The sequence below is a fragment of the Psittacula echo genome (genome assembly GCF_963264785.1).
Source record: "Psittacula echo genome assembly, chromosome: 23".
NCBI classification, from domain to species: domain Eukaryota; kingdom Metazoa; phylum Chordata; class Aves; order Psittaciformes; family Psittacidae; genus Psittacula; species Psittacula echo.
Window position 1 is genome coordinate 6,321,546 of NC_137748.1, and position 15,449 is coordinate 6,336,994.

Genomic DNA, 15,449 nt, shown 5'->3' on the forward strand with positions numbered 1-15,449 from the left:
GTTTACTAAATTGCATGGTTTCACAACAGCAATTTTGTCCTACCAGTAGAAACCGGTGCATTCTCCTTTCACCAACTTAGATCTAAAATCTCAAATTCATAAATATTTCTGTTTTAAATATTTAATTCTACATGAATATTGGGTATGCTTCGCATTTTTTGTCCTCCTGTTTCCAGGTTTTAGTTCGATGAGGAAACCATTTTTACATCACAATCTCATCTGACAATGACCAGACACCCTGTTAGACTACAGTCTTTAAGAATTATTGTTTTAAAACCTATTTCCTAAAGCAAAACTAAAAGAAGTTATCGGAAGAGTTGTACACCAGGGGTCACCTGCAGAAGTTAAATAATACCCTGGGCTGTTAATTAAGAAATCTGATTAGTTTTTAAGTTAACATTCACCAGTTTGGTTTACGATATTCTGACGCTGCCATGTGAACAGTTTGAAGTAGAACCCGAGAGCCCTTAATGCAAATTCAACTTCTTGTCAAGATACAGCTTTAAATAGGAATATTAGTTCAAAACTTTACAAATCATTAAAAAGAATGAGTGTAGCATCTCTCATATATATATCTCACATACACCCTGTGGAGTGTATTTCTCGGTGCAGTGGTCCTTAGTGCTTGCTCACGTCAGCCCTCTGCCTCGGGATGCTGCTGCCATCCGGGTTTTCACAGGCTTTCTCTTCAGGCTGCTCCAGCTCCTGAAGCATTTTCTTCAGGTCCAGTTTTCCAGCTGCAGGTTTGGGTAAGGTCATCTGGAGCGCACACCACAGAGTCGTACGGGCTTTACGTGTTGCTATGCTCATTTCTTTAATTGCCAAAGCCAGAGCAAACACATCTGCAAGGAGGAAATGGCAGTTTAATCTTTCTTACAGGTCAGCAGCAAGCACTGTTTGGGTTTGATTCACCCTGGCACTGCTACAGAGTGTGAAACTTTTCGGCCCTTTTTAGTGTCTGGTTTTGTCTGTCTCTTTATAAGATTGTAAAAGTTTGAATCTGAGAAAGCAGTGATTTTTGTGCCCTCATACAAGGAGGTCTACAGAATTTAGGTACTTTGTTGCCTACTCTTCAGTAGCACCTAAAGCCTCAAGGTTGGCTCTGCCTTTGAAAGTGTTCCATGTACACATGTACTAAAGGCACTGCCCACTCCTTCCTGCCTGAGCTTATTGTGAACCTTGACAGCAACTCCTCCACACCCACACAGTGGACCCTTTGCCCATCTTACCCAAGAAATTATTTAGGCATGTGAAGGAATAGCCCATTTACAGCATTTTACTAAAGCCTACAGAGCATGTTCTGCAAACGTGTGCCAACCCCCACCATTTTAAAGCAAAGATTAAGGTGGTGCAGTGGTCCATTTATTCAACAGCAATGGCTTCAGGCATAGATAATGCTTTGATTTTAATGGCAGGCTCTGGGAAGAAACAAATTCAATGCCCTCTTCCAGGCACTGGATGTTTCAGCCAGAGTTTGCATGGGTAGGGGCATACTCACTTCCAATAGCTGGGTCACACTGGGTGGTGGTGTGCTGCACAGAAAGCACATGTGCCCTTGACCCCATGGTCAAACACTTCCATGGTATTTGGAAGCAGTGGGAGACTTTAAGTCAAAGTCTGCTCTTCCAAATTGCTAGTGCTCAGCAAGCGCGACTGCAGTTTCATTTTACTGCAAAAACCTGGCGCCTACCTTCAACCCATGTTCTTGGATTCACCGTTCCAGGTGAAAGCACGGTCCTCCTGGGGGTTCTCCTCAGAAAAGGGCAGAATTTAGAGGCCTACCCTTATTCCCTCACCATCCCCCTTCAGCAGCTCATCCTGTTCTCACTCCCTGGGCTGGTTCCTGCAAAACCCAACCTGAGACACCTTCCTTTCTTCTGCACAGAGTGACCATCCATTCCTCTACAGTGAACACTGCTAAAGCAGCTGGAAGGAGTGGTATAGAAAACTGATTCAGGTGACTGTGAAGAATCACCATGAAAAGCCCCTTCTGCAACACAAGCATCAGCCACCCAAAGCATTTCAGAAGGTAGTGTTTGGAAGGGTAACTCCAGAGAAATAAAGGACAGAATACAGGGTGGGAAGATGTGATCATCAGGTCCCGTATTTTCAAAATTCCAATTTCCACACCAGGCTTTGTGGAATGAGGAACTGACCACAGGAATGGTGTCATCTGAACTGCCTAGAGAAAGTGAAGAAATAAGTGACCCTCACATAAATGTGCCTGTTAAAGCTGTGAGATGTGCTTGGCATTCAGGTCATTACCAGGGAAGAAGGAGAAATCCCACAGTAATAAAGAAGAGTTGGTTAAAGTCTTTGGCTGAATACAGCACCTGAGAGTTAGAGACATTAAAAGGGTCTTTTTTTCCCCTCAGAAAATTAATGAAACATCTGTATCCTCCTGAAAGATCCTGAAAAATAATCTGTTACTAAACAAGTCAATCATCTTCAACTGAGGTAAAGAGAATTAAGAATGATGGTGAACAGGTGAAAAAAAAACCCCTGCTATATTGTATAAAAACATTCTGATGAGTATATTTTTGTGTATCCATTGAAAGTACAATTTGTATTTTATGCCCATCTACAACAGAACACGCTTGAAGAGGAAACGCATTTGGAATACAAGGCCAGCTTGGTCTCACTGCACAGATTCAGGGTGGAGCTACCAAGAAAGTTCTACACATAAATAAAGACAGGGTGAGAGGGGTACAAACAGGTACATGAGGGACAGAGAGAAGAAAGGGGCAATAGCTTAATATCATAATAGCTTTGAGCAACCTGGTTTAGTGGAAGGTGTCGCTGCTGTGGCAGGGGTTTGGAACTGGATGAGCTTTAAGGTCCCTCCCAACCCAAACCATTCTGTGGTTCTATGATTCTATGCTCATCCTCAATCCCAAATTGCATTACAAAGAAACGCCCACTACCTTCTCATCTCTTGCTGATTTATTAGTTGAATAAATGCACTCCAAATTGATTTAACTCACTTATCACTACACCCCAGTTTTAGCATCCTCTGAAAACCATCATCTAAACCCCATCAAGCTGTAGACACTGAAAAATAAATCGCAAGTTTATCAAATAACCCTCACAGTTAATTTTTTATACACTTGCAATATGTGTAGAACCTTTCAGCTACCTTATAAAAGTATGTAAGCATAGTTATACCTCTGTCATCCTGGCATCTGGGAGCTCCTTGCCTCTGTCGATTGGAAGCATTTACAATTTCATCTTTTCTACGTGACTGCACTACATGAATTACCTCCAGATGTTTATCAAGAGCAGTGGAAATGTTAGCATGAAGGGGAGAACTGCGAAGGCGCTCCATTTTTCCCAGTAAAGTCACAACCTAATGAACATTTTTACATGTTACAGGAGTTCAAACTATACTCATCTAGACTTACAAGAAAATTAGCTAGGATTAGAAAGAACAGATTAATGATAACCATTACTTTCTTTTGAGAACAGTTCATAAAGTTATAGCTGAGGTGGTTTTAAATTCTTACCTAGAGTTTCTTCTCCAAACCTGGAGCTGTAGAATACCTGGGTGTGTACAGCACAACGGCAAAGCTAAAATAGCCAAATATTAGGACATGCAGCTTACTAATTAATAATAGATATATACAACTTTGAGGCAAACACACGACAGAAGGTGGTTTGTTGACAGTGTGCACTCCTCTGACTGAAGACCACTGTGATCCTCCCTTCTCTCAGTACTGCTGCAGTTATCTGGCTGAAAACCAATCGCACAAAGGGCAGCCAGTGTTTGCCCAGATGATCTCCTTGTGCTGTTCCAGTCTCGGTTTGGATTTGCTAAAGCTGCTGTGGAACCACATGTGTTGGCTGACTTTCGGAATGGATATCCAGTACTGAAGGAGCTCTTTTAGAGAATATTGAGCACCAGCATTCAGAAATACTTCAGTTTTGTTTAATCAGTTCAAAGTCTGCATTGGTTTTGTCTTGTTTATCTTACACCAGTAACATTATTATGTATTTCCCATTGATAAGCCATTCCTAAATGATGATTCACAGACCACTGAGGAACCTGGTTGCTGGTCTGCAGAAAGAGATAAAACTAAAAATTCCAAATTGTAATGTTCCTTGGGCAATGGTCATCCACAGGTTAAAAAGAAGAAACATAGGGTCTGAGAGCACAGTGCAAAGCAAAGTTCTTGATGTTTTCTTGCAGGAGAAAACAGTAGGCTTCTCTAGGAAAATGACTGGCATGGAGGTTTGGAAACCTAAGAAAGGGTGGCTAGAAAGGTGTTTGAAGCAGGACAATTTGCCCAATGTGTCCCAAGTATCCTCAGAGCAGGCTGTTGGCCAAGACAGTTACTTTGGTAACAGCATCCACAAGAGCAGAACAGAGCAGCCACTCCCTGCTAAGTGCTTTAGTGTGCTTCGGGAGGAGCAAGCTCCCATTGCCAGACCTGTCCTGATCAACCTGAGGTCTGGCAAAGGCCAGTAGGGTGGGGAAACACAGGCAGGAATAAAATGCACAAGTTACAGTGAACAACCACCAATACAATCAAAAAGTGACATTTCACATTTGTAAGGAAACTGAGAGTTTAAAAAAGTGCAGAGGGAACTTCACACAAACAGCTGAGGAATCAGTCACTTGGATAGGAAGCTAAAGCAGGTAAGATTGTTTAAAATCCCTAGATTTGTTCCTGAAGAAAAAGCCAGATTTTAAGGAGTGGCACAGGAGGATTGCATAAGCAAGTGAAGCAAAGTAAGATGAACCTGACATAATTTTACAGCCTTGCTTGCTAGCACGTCCACAGCCACAAAAGGACTTAGGTTCTGAAGACCAGGCTTTCAGGTACCTCAACCTGATCCAGTGGGATCCACAGTTGACAGTTAAATGCCTACATTCTTTATACTAAGCATGGGAGAAGTGCCAGGCAGCTAAAAGCAAAATCTACAGCAGTCAGCGAAGCTCAAATGCTTGCTTTCTCACCCTCTCAGGTTTTCCAGAAGTTTATCCTGCACTCCACAGAGATCCTTCCTTTCACTCACAACTCAGAGGAATTAACTGAACCTGCCCTCCTCTTAAAAAGCACAACTGATCTATCCCTTTGGCTGCCACAGGGCTTCCCAAGTAATTCAGGTCCCTCATTGGGAAAAACATCAAGCCACCAGTGATGCTGTGGCTGACTGCTGGAGGCTCCCAGCCACAGTCCCTGCAGTCTGGAAGCGAGCATGCACCATGGGGTAAGGACTGACATTTCAGGCCCAACTCTGATGACTGTTTTCACAAAACTGTATTTGAAGCAGGAACTACATAATGTGCTCCCCAGCCCATATATACTCTAGCTACTAGAAATAAGCTCTGATTTCCTCTCTCTGGTAAAAGTCATTTGTTAGTTGAGAATAACAGAGCTTTGACAGGACAAGCTGAATGTCCAGACTCAGCATGTATCAGTATGGGACATTCTCCAATTACAATGGAGCTTGGATTTACATCTCCTCAGACACAAGAGAGATGAGATACAGTCTGTAGAGAGAAGATCCTGGTTTAAAGCTTGTTCTTTGACTATTAAGTGGTTGTAATAGCTACTGATGACATAGTGAAGGAAGCTACTGTCACCTCTCCATCAGCTAGGCTTTGCTCTGGAAGTGAAAGCAACCGCAAGTGGAAGTCTCAAATGAGAAAACCAAAGTAAGTGTGTGGCCATCAAGAGGGTTTAATTAGATGCTCCACACTACGAAGACTCAGCCAGCTCAACTTCCACTCGAACCTCTGTAGCAGTTCATCTTTGGCTGTCACTAAGTGTTTTGCTGTTAGAATCCACGTTCAACTGCCTCTGTGCTTTCGAGCATTCTTAAAACTACTTTTCACTTGCTACCTAACAATGGTTTGAGGTTCTATGCCCTGAAGTTTGGTTCCTCAAATGGCCAGATATGATTAAGTCCTTTTTTAGATGCAGTCTTAAAGTACCAGGACAAGGACAGGCAAGCCTTCTGAAAGTGGAAACTTCATAACACTGCTCTTTTGGGGTTCATGAAGCAGTAGTTTAAAGAGTGCACACTAAGCAAGTCTTTCACCATACTCTCTACTCAGCTGTATGACCAAAGCCAGGCAATTGCACAGAAGAGATTTCAGCAGGCAGCAAGCAGGCAGGGCTCCCTGGTGTATTTGACCTCTGTGAAACTGGTAGGGAAGATGGCCCCTACCAGTGCTGCTCGGGAGCAGCCAAGCTCAGCAATACTGGTTCCTCCAAGAACTAGCATTCCTCAGAACAACAGCTGCTGCCTTGAATCCTACATCCCCTCACAGGGGCAGGCTCCAGCACTGCGCTTTCAGCTCACGTCTCCTCCTCCTGCAGCACAAGCATTCTGGCTCTTGCTTCTCAGCCTCAGAAGAGGCAGATCAGACCCTTGCTGTTTTGCTGGCAGCTCAGCTCCTGCTTGCTTCCTCCCTTCAGCCTCCCTTGCAGAATTCTGTGCAGGCTGCTGCCTCACAAAGCAGCATGATGCTGTGCACTGGCACTGTCATTTGGCCACAGAGCCACAGGCAGCTCCAAATACATTGGCCATGTTTGCTCTACAGGTTATAGCTGTTTGGCTTGAGCAGCAAACTAATAATGTAGAAATTCAGGCTGAAGTTGCATCAAATAACCATTTAGCATTAAAAAAAATACAAGACTCTCAAGCAAATATATATATATCAAAGTCTTATAAACATTAATTAAACTTGCTTTTTCCATCACAAATACCTAGTGTAACGCAGTGTCTACAAATCTAGGGTGACCATTTCTCTGCTAAGCTGCTCAAAACAGAAAAGCTCAAAATGCACAGCGTAGAGCTGTGCAAGCAGTTTGGTTAGCCAACTGGATTGTGGCATCTCATGCACGCTCCTGTACTAGAAGCTGCATCCTCCTGGCATGTAGGGCTGTAAACGTGAGCTGCAGCCACTCCGCAGGTTCGCTGGTAACAGCAGCAGTGAACTGGAGAATTCCTGGAGCTGCAGGAATTCTAGCAGGGACTGCTGAAATATTCCCTGCACAGCATTTAAGAAGAAAGCTATTTTGGGAAAAGCTGCTCTGATCATCTCACTTATCTTATACTGTACTTTAAGTTCTGTCTGATCAGTTCAATAGATGTTTTTAGTTTGAATCCTACAACTCACTCTGGCTCGTTCACGAAGCTGATCCACAATTAAGCGATCAACTCTTGATGGGTTTGATGTCAGCCTTGGAACTGGAGTGTTGTTAGCACTGGAAACCTTTTTCCCTTGGAAATTCTTAGCAAGAGCTGATTCAGTCTGCAGGAAAACAAAAGAATAACTCCCTAAGAATGTAAGCTGTAATTGTGCTTTTTTACAGAACCAAGAAAAAAATATCAGATAGACAATTTCTTCCCTTAGGGGTTGGATTTTTTGTTCCTTTTTGGTAGCTAAGGAGGATTCAGGCATTTGGATTTAACCATTTGGACAGTCACCTGTTTTAAGTAAACAACTGTTTACTGAAAGCAGTTCAACTAAAGTAATGATGCCCATAGAAGGTGTTTCAGAAGTGCTATGTCTTCTCACACTCTGTACAGCCCGTACTAAATAAAATGGAGGCAAGCCAGAATTACAAGGCAAAAAAAAGATGGAGCATACAGATGTGGACCTCACCCACAAAATTAAAAGCAAATTGTTTAAGTCAGCAATTAACCTAATTTTGGTAATTAGTCAAGCTACAGAAAGCTTGTTCCTTGTTAAATTGTTGAAATGAACTCATATTTTATTTAGCCATCAGAAAATGACTTTGAATCTTGACTGCCAGACTTCAGATGCCAGTCTCTCTCACCCCATTGCTCTGTGGCTCTGGAATACCTGGAACAATACACAGCTAGCTGAATCGAGTTTAAAATTGCATTTCTTAGACTGTTTTGTAGTGGTCCACATAAAGCTGCTGCCTAATCGTCCCCACCATGTCCCCCTGCCACACATGTGGCAACTCTCTTTTGTACTTTTCCACCCAAGCCTAAACCCCAGGCTCTCCCCCTGAAGTCAGACTCTCCCTGACTCCTATTTTTAACAGCCAGCCTTTGCCAGGAAACACCCTGACAACTCCCCTCCTGTGTTACAGCCCCTTACAATGATGGAGATTTTTGGTGGACCAGCACAACAGAGCTTCCTCAGAGCAGTCCTCAGCCAAATGCCTGGCCGCACTATCTGCAGGTGCCTTTGCTCCTGCTTCTCTCACAGCTCCAGCTGGCATCGAAATTCAAACTGAGCTGAATTGGAGACATTAAGTCAGCTTTTACATGCAGCAAGGGTAACCTGAAGCACTTCCCCTGATGACCAAGAGGGGCAGTTGCCCTAAGTAGGGCTTCATATACAGCTACATGAAACTTTAGTTCAAGTGTTTTAGTATTACCCTTTCTTCAACCTCAGTTTCTCCGGGGAAAAAGAGCCCCTTCAAACATATCTTAGGTTTAAAACTTCAGGGAAACAAGAGGTGAGAACTCCTCATATAAAGAACTAAAAGGCGAGGGTCTAAGAAATTTAATTAATTCTTGAAAGGATTAAAGTTTATTCCAATTCAAAATATAACTACTGGATTTACTTTCAAAGTTTCCAGATGCACTGTACTTACTGTGTTACAAACATCATGGCTTTGTTAGTCATACACACCCCAACTCTGAGACTGAAAAAGTCCCTGAATTCCTGCTTTAAGTGCAACGCTCAATACAATGTTAGTTACGCTCCCAAACAGGCTACAGACCTTCAAAATGTCTCTTTTCAGTCCCAAATAGACAGGGAAACAAAGCCTTTAAACTCTGAAGTCTCATTAAACATCAACTCATAATAGTGAGAATTACCAGTGATCTCTAACTGGACTGAGCTGGATGAGATCAACATCAAACATGTGATATGGCTATTAATTCTTTTTCTTACCTTCTTTCTTTCTTTCTCCAAAGCTCTCCACTGCTCATAACATTCTTCCAGTCTAACATGAAGCTCACTGGCAGGCCCACTACGGCTTTTAACTTGCTTCTGAAATCCAAATCCTGGCACAAACACAGAGAAAGGACCCTCACCATACACCTTATCGTTAAAATAAGGGTAGAAACGTTTTAAATCATCACGGGAGAACAAGTCAGGAGACTCCACCAGAGGGACAATGGAATGGCTGAAGAGGCAACCTGATTTCAAGGGGAAGGCACCTGAGCCCAGCTGCTGATTCCATCTGAAGTCACCCATCATGCAATTGCTGGAAAAGCTTGAAGCCTGCAGGCACGTCAGGGGATTTATGGCCTTACTGTCTCCACTCCCCTGCCTGAGATGAAACTGTGCCTGAGACTCCATGAAATCCTGGTACACGTTCTGCAATAGCCCATCTGCACGTTTCTGTCCTTCCAGATCGTAACACTCACCCAGTGGCTTCAACTGGAAACGGTGTTTGTTCATGTTTTCAATGATCCCAAACTGCTGAGCTGCATAACTGTCACAGAATCCATCTGGCTGCTTGAATTTCTTTTCACTTAAATACTCAGTAAGATTCTCTTCTCCACTCTTAACCAGTGCCTCCATGCAAGCAGCAGACCGAGCTCGTTCTGCAGTGTTATAACCAAAATCAAGACTTGAAAAAAATGAAGGGTTATCTTGAAAGTACTTGTGAAATAAATTACTATTTAAAGGGAAATTTGAAGATGGCAACTGTAAAAAATCATTAGAATGACTGGAACTTTTTGGAAAAGCAGGTAAACGATTATTCTGTTTCAGCAAAGGATTCTGAAATGGGGCAGAAGCAGCTGTTTTTGATGGAATATTCATCCAAGGTGGCCTTACAGTGGTACCTGCTGAAGGGTTTGCTGCGTTTGGTAACAATGGAAGTGATTTACAGTATTCAGAATTCTGAAGATCAGACTTGGAAAACTGCTGCTTTTCCACACCATTTGCACAATCACTTTTCCCTGGACAAGCTGTGAAAGATTTTAGTCCGTATTTGAATTTTTGTCCCGAATCAGTGCAGAATGAAGCTTCATTTGCAAATTGTTTTTCTGGTAGAAGTCCTACAGCCTTGGGAAATGTAAAGTTTTGCTGATATAAAATGGTATCTTCTATTTTTTTCAGAGTTCCTGATTTAACTTGAAATAACTTAGTATAGGGTTCTGCGTCCAGAGGTGGTGCCTCAGTGGTTCCATTTACTAATTTTTTATTTTCTTGGAAGCTACAATTGGTGCTCTTGTTAGGCTTTGCTTTACTAGCATGAGAATATTCAGGGTACCTACTATAATCTGTGTTTTTATTATATCTGTGAAACTGTGGAAGAAACGTTTCCGCCCGCTTTTGGTGCAACAGGGCATCTGCTCCTTTGGGACATGCCTTCTCCCTTCCGTAAGGATAAACATCAGCTCCTGAGTCTTCGATTGCTTCTGAATACTCAGCTGGGGGCATAAAGGTGGTTTTTATGTATGGATAGTTCTGATATAAGGGTGTTGTCTTCATAGTCTCATTAGTCTCCATGTTGCAACAGTTGGCATGATCGCTCCTGGGAGGGTACAGACTCTGCTCCTCAGGGTCCAGGCTGGGAAACCCGCGGTAACATTCATCTGCTTTCTGCTGTGACACAAGGGTACCACTTTGCAAGTACTGTTTTTCAGCAGCAGATACGGATTCACTACTGTAAAAACCCTGTTGTGAGGCAGCTCCAACAACTGGTCTTTTAGTTTCTGGCAATAAGTCATGGTGGTCCACAATTCTGGTTACATTCATGGGCCATACTGACTTCAAGTTGGAAGGGCAACTCCTTGGAAAACAAGAAACACATTGTTAGTCTTATCTGTGGTGCTCCTCTTCCATTTCCAACTGCAGGAAAAGGCTTAAGAACCCAACTCTCCCCTAAATACTTTCTCTCAATTGATTCAAAGATGTCTTACTCCAGCTTCTATCCACTACTGTCATGTTCAGAGTTACTCTTAACTAGATGAGAAAAAGGATTCTGCCTTCTCTCTACCCATCCATATAACTTAGGAGCTATGTATGATGCCTTTGAGCTGCAAGCGATGTGTACACACTAAATTACAGCAAATCCTGTCAAGAGATTTATTATCTGTCACCACCAAAATACTCCTGGTTAAGCAACAAGATAATTGTACTTATCAAACTACCCACAACCTCTCAAAGCTGTGTCCTAGCAGCCCAGATAAAATGCTTCTGTGTATCATCTTATTGCTCCAGACTTGCCCGTGGCTTACACTGCCTTACACGGCTTCCTGCAGGTACATCAAGGATAAGCACATTTCCTTTCCTTCCCCTAATTACCATCATTAACACAGGACAATCAGTCACTGTCCAGGAAAACTATAAACAGCTTAAGGAAAAAATGCAATTGTGCCTGGAAGTCATTGCAGTCACTGCCAAACCTGGCAGTACTGGAAACAGAAATCCAGCCTTCACTGTCTGAAGCAAAGGGATTTGTAAAGCACTCGAGCAAAACTAACTCTCTTTTCCCTCACTCCAGCTACAGAACTCAGCACATGTACAGAAGCCATTTGAATTGTCTGGGGGGACAGAAAGGAAGAGTGGTGTCTGGCTTAAGAACCGGGTTCCCTTTCTTACCTCTTACACCTAGAACACTCAGATTCAAGCAAGAGAGTGAGCCCTCCAAGTATCTCCAGGATACAGAATCCTTCTGTGACAACTAATTGTGACTATCTAATAGTTTCTTCTGGTGTTAGAATGCAGGCATAATAAACCTGACATTTAGATATGTAATATTGCTCAGGTAGCACTAATATCAAGAAACATTCATTTTGCATGCATGGAATCCTTCTCTCCTGCCAGTTCAGGGAAGCATCAAAGAGTATGATTTTGTGTTTTGTGTATTTCTTCTGTGAATTGAAATGAATTAAGAAAGACACCTAAAATCTGAATTCAGTCTTGATTTAAAAAAAAATTAAAATAAGTAGGCCAAGGTGTATATTTCAGGAGATTTATTTGAATATAGCATTTCCACAATGCTTATGAAGGACTTACTTAAAAAAATGTCAATTAAAAAGTTCCATAAATACCAGAAAGCCAGAAGGTACCATGTAATTTGAGTACCTAGAGAAAAGCTTTCAAGTATCCCAAGAGAAATACTGGAAGATTAGGAGCAAAGAAGGGAAACCTTGATGAGCATGAGGACTTGCCAACAGCAGATGCAAAGATGACTAAGAGAACACAGACTGAGATCAGTGAGGGTAGCTTTCAGGGAGAAGAATGCCAACAGTGCTTGCGTGGCAACACACTCACCCCTCAGCACAATATGGCTGCGATTTCTCTTGCTCATCCAAGATATTAGACACAAGGCCATATAAATCTGCTTCACTGCCATAATCATTCCTTTCAGGCTGAATCCTGAAAACAAATTGTATTAAAACCATGACTTCATAGAAAATATTTCATAAGTTAAAGTGAACAAAAAAACCCAAAACAATCCAGCTACTCCATCAACACACACATTCTCATTCTGTCAAAGATGACTACCTGGACTTTACATTACTCTGAGCAGCAGCAGGCTGTTTAGTATCGTCTCCATATGTAGACCATGGTACATATAAAAGGGAAAAGTCCACAGGCGCGGAGTACTCTGACATGGAAAGGGAAGAACCGTATGTCTGAGGCAGCTCTACATTTTCTTCATTCTGCATTTTATATACAATAAAAGTGTAGATTTTAATATTAATATTAAACACATCAAATTATCATTTCATCATTGTATGTGGAGTTCACTCTCAGAGTAACCACAGCACGAGGAGCAAGCAAGCCACATAATGTGACACAAGGCTGCAAGTAACTCCTGCTGGTGCCTGCTGCCAACACACATACACACAGGAGTGAGAATTCCCTGCCTGAAAAGCCTGCCGCAGTTTCTAGCAGATAACCCCTGACAGGAATCAGGAGACTTCCCCCTCCTCCCAGTCATTATAGAGAACCTACAGCCAATAACTTGTCTAGAGGAAAGGTTTTCTGCCCAGTTTAAAGTGAAAAGGAGCTTGTTTGGCTTAAATATAACATGCCTTCTCAGTCTTAAGTGAAAAAAAAATCATGGTATTTCTACAGGGTTAAATGTTAAAGATATAAAATATACTACTTTGTGGAGCAACTGCTTTTTGACCATTTTGTTTACAAGCAACACGAACTCTTACACAGATATAAAAAGATTCGTTTACAATCAACGGAACCTGTGATTTGTAGCAACCATACAGCGAGGCAGAGCCTGTCATTACACTACTGAACACATCAGTCAGCCTCCCGCCAGCTTCGGTGCTACTCCAGCAGCGACTGCCACCTCTGAATGCACCTTTAGGCTATAGAAAACAAGAAAAAGAAGTGGTAGAGGGACATAATTACGCACAGACCTGAGAGCTGCAGATTTTATACCAACAGGAACTTCCTTAACATTATAATTTACCTGTGGATTCTGCTCCATCTGAGTTCTCAAGCAATTATTCTACACATTGACACTGGAACATTTTCATATTTACCCTTAAAATAACCCAGCAAACCACAGAAATTCACCTGGAGTCTGGAGACAGAAGGTGCAGGTTAGAAGGAAACCAGCCCTCTGGTTACACCTGACCTGTTCACACTGTTCAGGTGCTGGGAGGCTCCCGAACCACCTCAGAGGAGCAGAATTACCATCCTTTCACCAGCAACAGCAGAGGAGCCATTCTGTGCACCACTAGACACCTCTTGTCCTTTCATCGCTGTGCCTATTCCATCCTGGATGTGCATTTTCAGACTTCAGGAGCTAGAGTTTTGCTGTACCCCACATACCAGGAGCTACAGTGGAAATCTGCCCTGTTCTGCAACTACAGGAGAAACAACTTCCACTTAAAGAACCACCCCTCTCCCCATCACCAGCCTGCAAGAGCTCAGAAACAGCTGGCCAGTGGGAGCAACGAATGAATACAGAACACAGAACAGAAGCTAGGTGCTATTTTCTTCCCTTCTTCACAAGGCAAGGTGCATGAAGAAAATGTAAAGCTAAAATAAAACTGACTTGCCAAAAAAACCTTTAGCTCCCAAATTAAAAAGTGAAGTTATTTGTATAATACTTTAAATATTACCATAGCAGGTCATTGAAAATGCTTAATAAAGCCAGAAAAGGTTCAAGTTTCATAGGATCAGTGTTCTGAAAAGTATTCTGAATAAGCACTTGTCCCTAAAAAGATGTTCCTCCACAGCTGAGGATGAAAACACACTTTATATCTAATGTAGCTCTACAGCAATGATTTTCCTTCTCATCTACACCGCAGTCAGATGTACTCATAGAGTTGCTTTCAGCCACGTTTTACACGTATGTGAACACACAAAGTCAGAACTATGCTAATTGTGCCACATTTTCTCCTTGTTTAGTAAGGACACTTGGCTCTCACATGATTTGCGATCTCAAGGAATGAGGGAACACACAGGCATAGTAAACTGGTCTGGATTCGTGACACCCCCAAACCCACCAAACCCTTCACACTCCTTTTCCCCACATGGAAGTCTTTCAGGCCACTGGGAATTACACTTCCGAGCTATTTCATAGCACCCCTCACCACAGGCAGGCCCGGGCCGCCCCACAGAGGAGGGCACCGCGGCACTGAGCCCGTTCGCGGCGGCAGACACACGACGGCGGAGCACTGAGTGAAGCCTCCTTCAACCCCGGTGGGTCACGGGCGCCCCGCGGGGCCCGACGCCCGGCACAGCTCTAACTGTGCCCGCTGGGTTTCTGACAGGAAGAGCCGCACAGCCCAGCCTCTTCCCAGCACGCGGCCCTGCCTCGCCCCTCACCTCCATGGGCGACCCCCCGGGACAGCGGCTGCAGCGGCCACCGCCAGCTCGCGACCATGGCGGGCCGCCTGAGGCGACGGGAGGCCGTTAGCCTCGCGCTGGGCCAACCACCACCCCACCCCGCGCCCTCCAAGGGGATTGGCTAACCTCTGAGCGGTTTAACCAATCAGAAGCTGCTTCACTCCCTCACGCCTCCCCGCGCAGCATGACCCTCTGTGTTCTTCACGCGGTTGCTACACAGAGAGCCCGGAGCCGCTCTCACGGCAACAGAGCTTTATTTCTATTGGCCCTTCTCCGATAACACCTGGCCAATAAAAAATCAACTCGCGCGTCCCTCCCGCCAATGGGGAACCATGGGGGCCTTGGTCACCCGGAGACAGTGCCTCCCCCGTACGCCAAAACTCGCCCCAACCCTGAGCCCGAAGCAGGGCGGTCCCGAGCGGCTTCTCCGCTCCGGTACCCCCGGCAGCCGCAGCGGGGCTGGCACCTGCCCGGCTGCTGCATTAGGACCGAGCCAAAGGCGTGTCGGGTCCGTCTAGCAGGGTGCCCTTAGCTCCTGGCCCCCGCCTGCCCGGGATGCCGCTGCCTCCCGCTCTGCGGTTCCGATCCCCGCACTGCGCGGCGGGGCCTGCTGGGCCGAGACCCTGCGGGGGTCAGCAGCGGGGGGAGCCTCGGAGCTCGGGGCTTCCAG

The 15,449-nt window shown here is 44.0% G+C and overlaps 1 protein-coding gene across 1 annotated transcript; it reads right to left on the reverse strand.

Moving 5' to 3' along the window:
* Positions 1–618: 618 nt before the first annotated feature.
* MEIOC (meiosis specific with coiled-coil domain) lies at positions 619–14,764 on the reverse strand (the record flags this gene model as incomplete). The annotated part of the gene is made up of 8 exons (XM_080633496.1): positions 619–842; positions 3,166–3,346; positions 7,130–7,264; positions 8,888–10,742; positions 12,230–12,334; positions 12,464–12,621; positions 13,162–13,287; positions 14,759–14,764. 8 exons carry the CDS (start codon positions 14,762–14,764, stop codon positions 619–621), a joined length of 2,790 nt encoding a protein of 929 aa, XP_080489622.1.
* Positions 14,765–15,449: the final 685 nt, after the last annotated feature.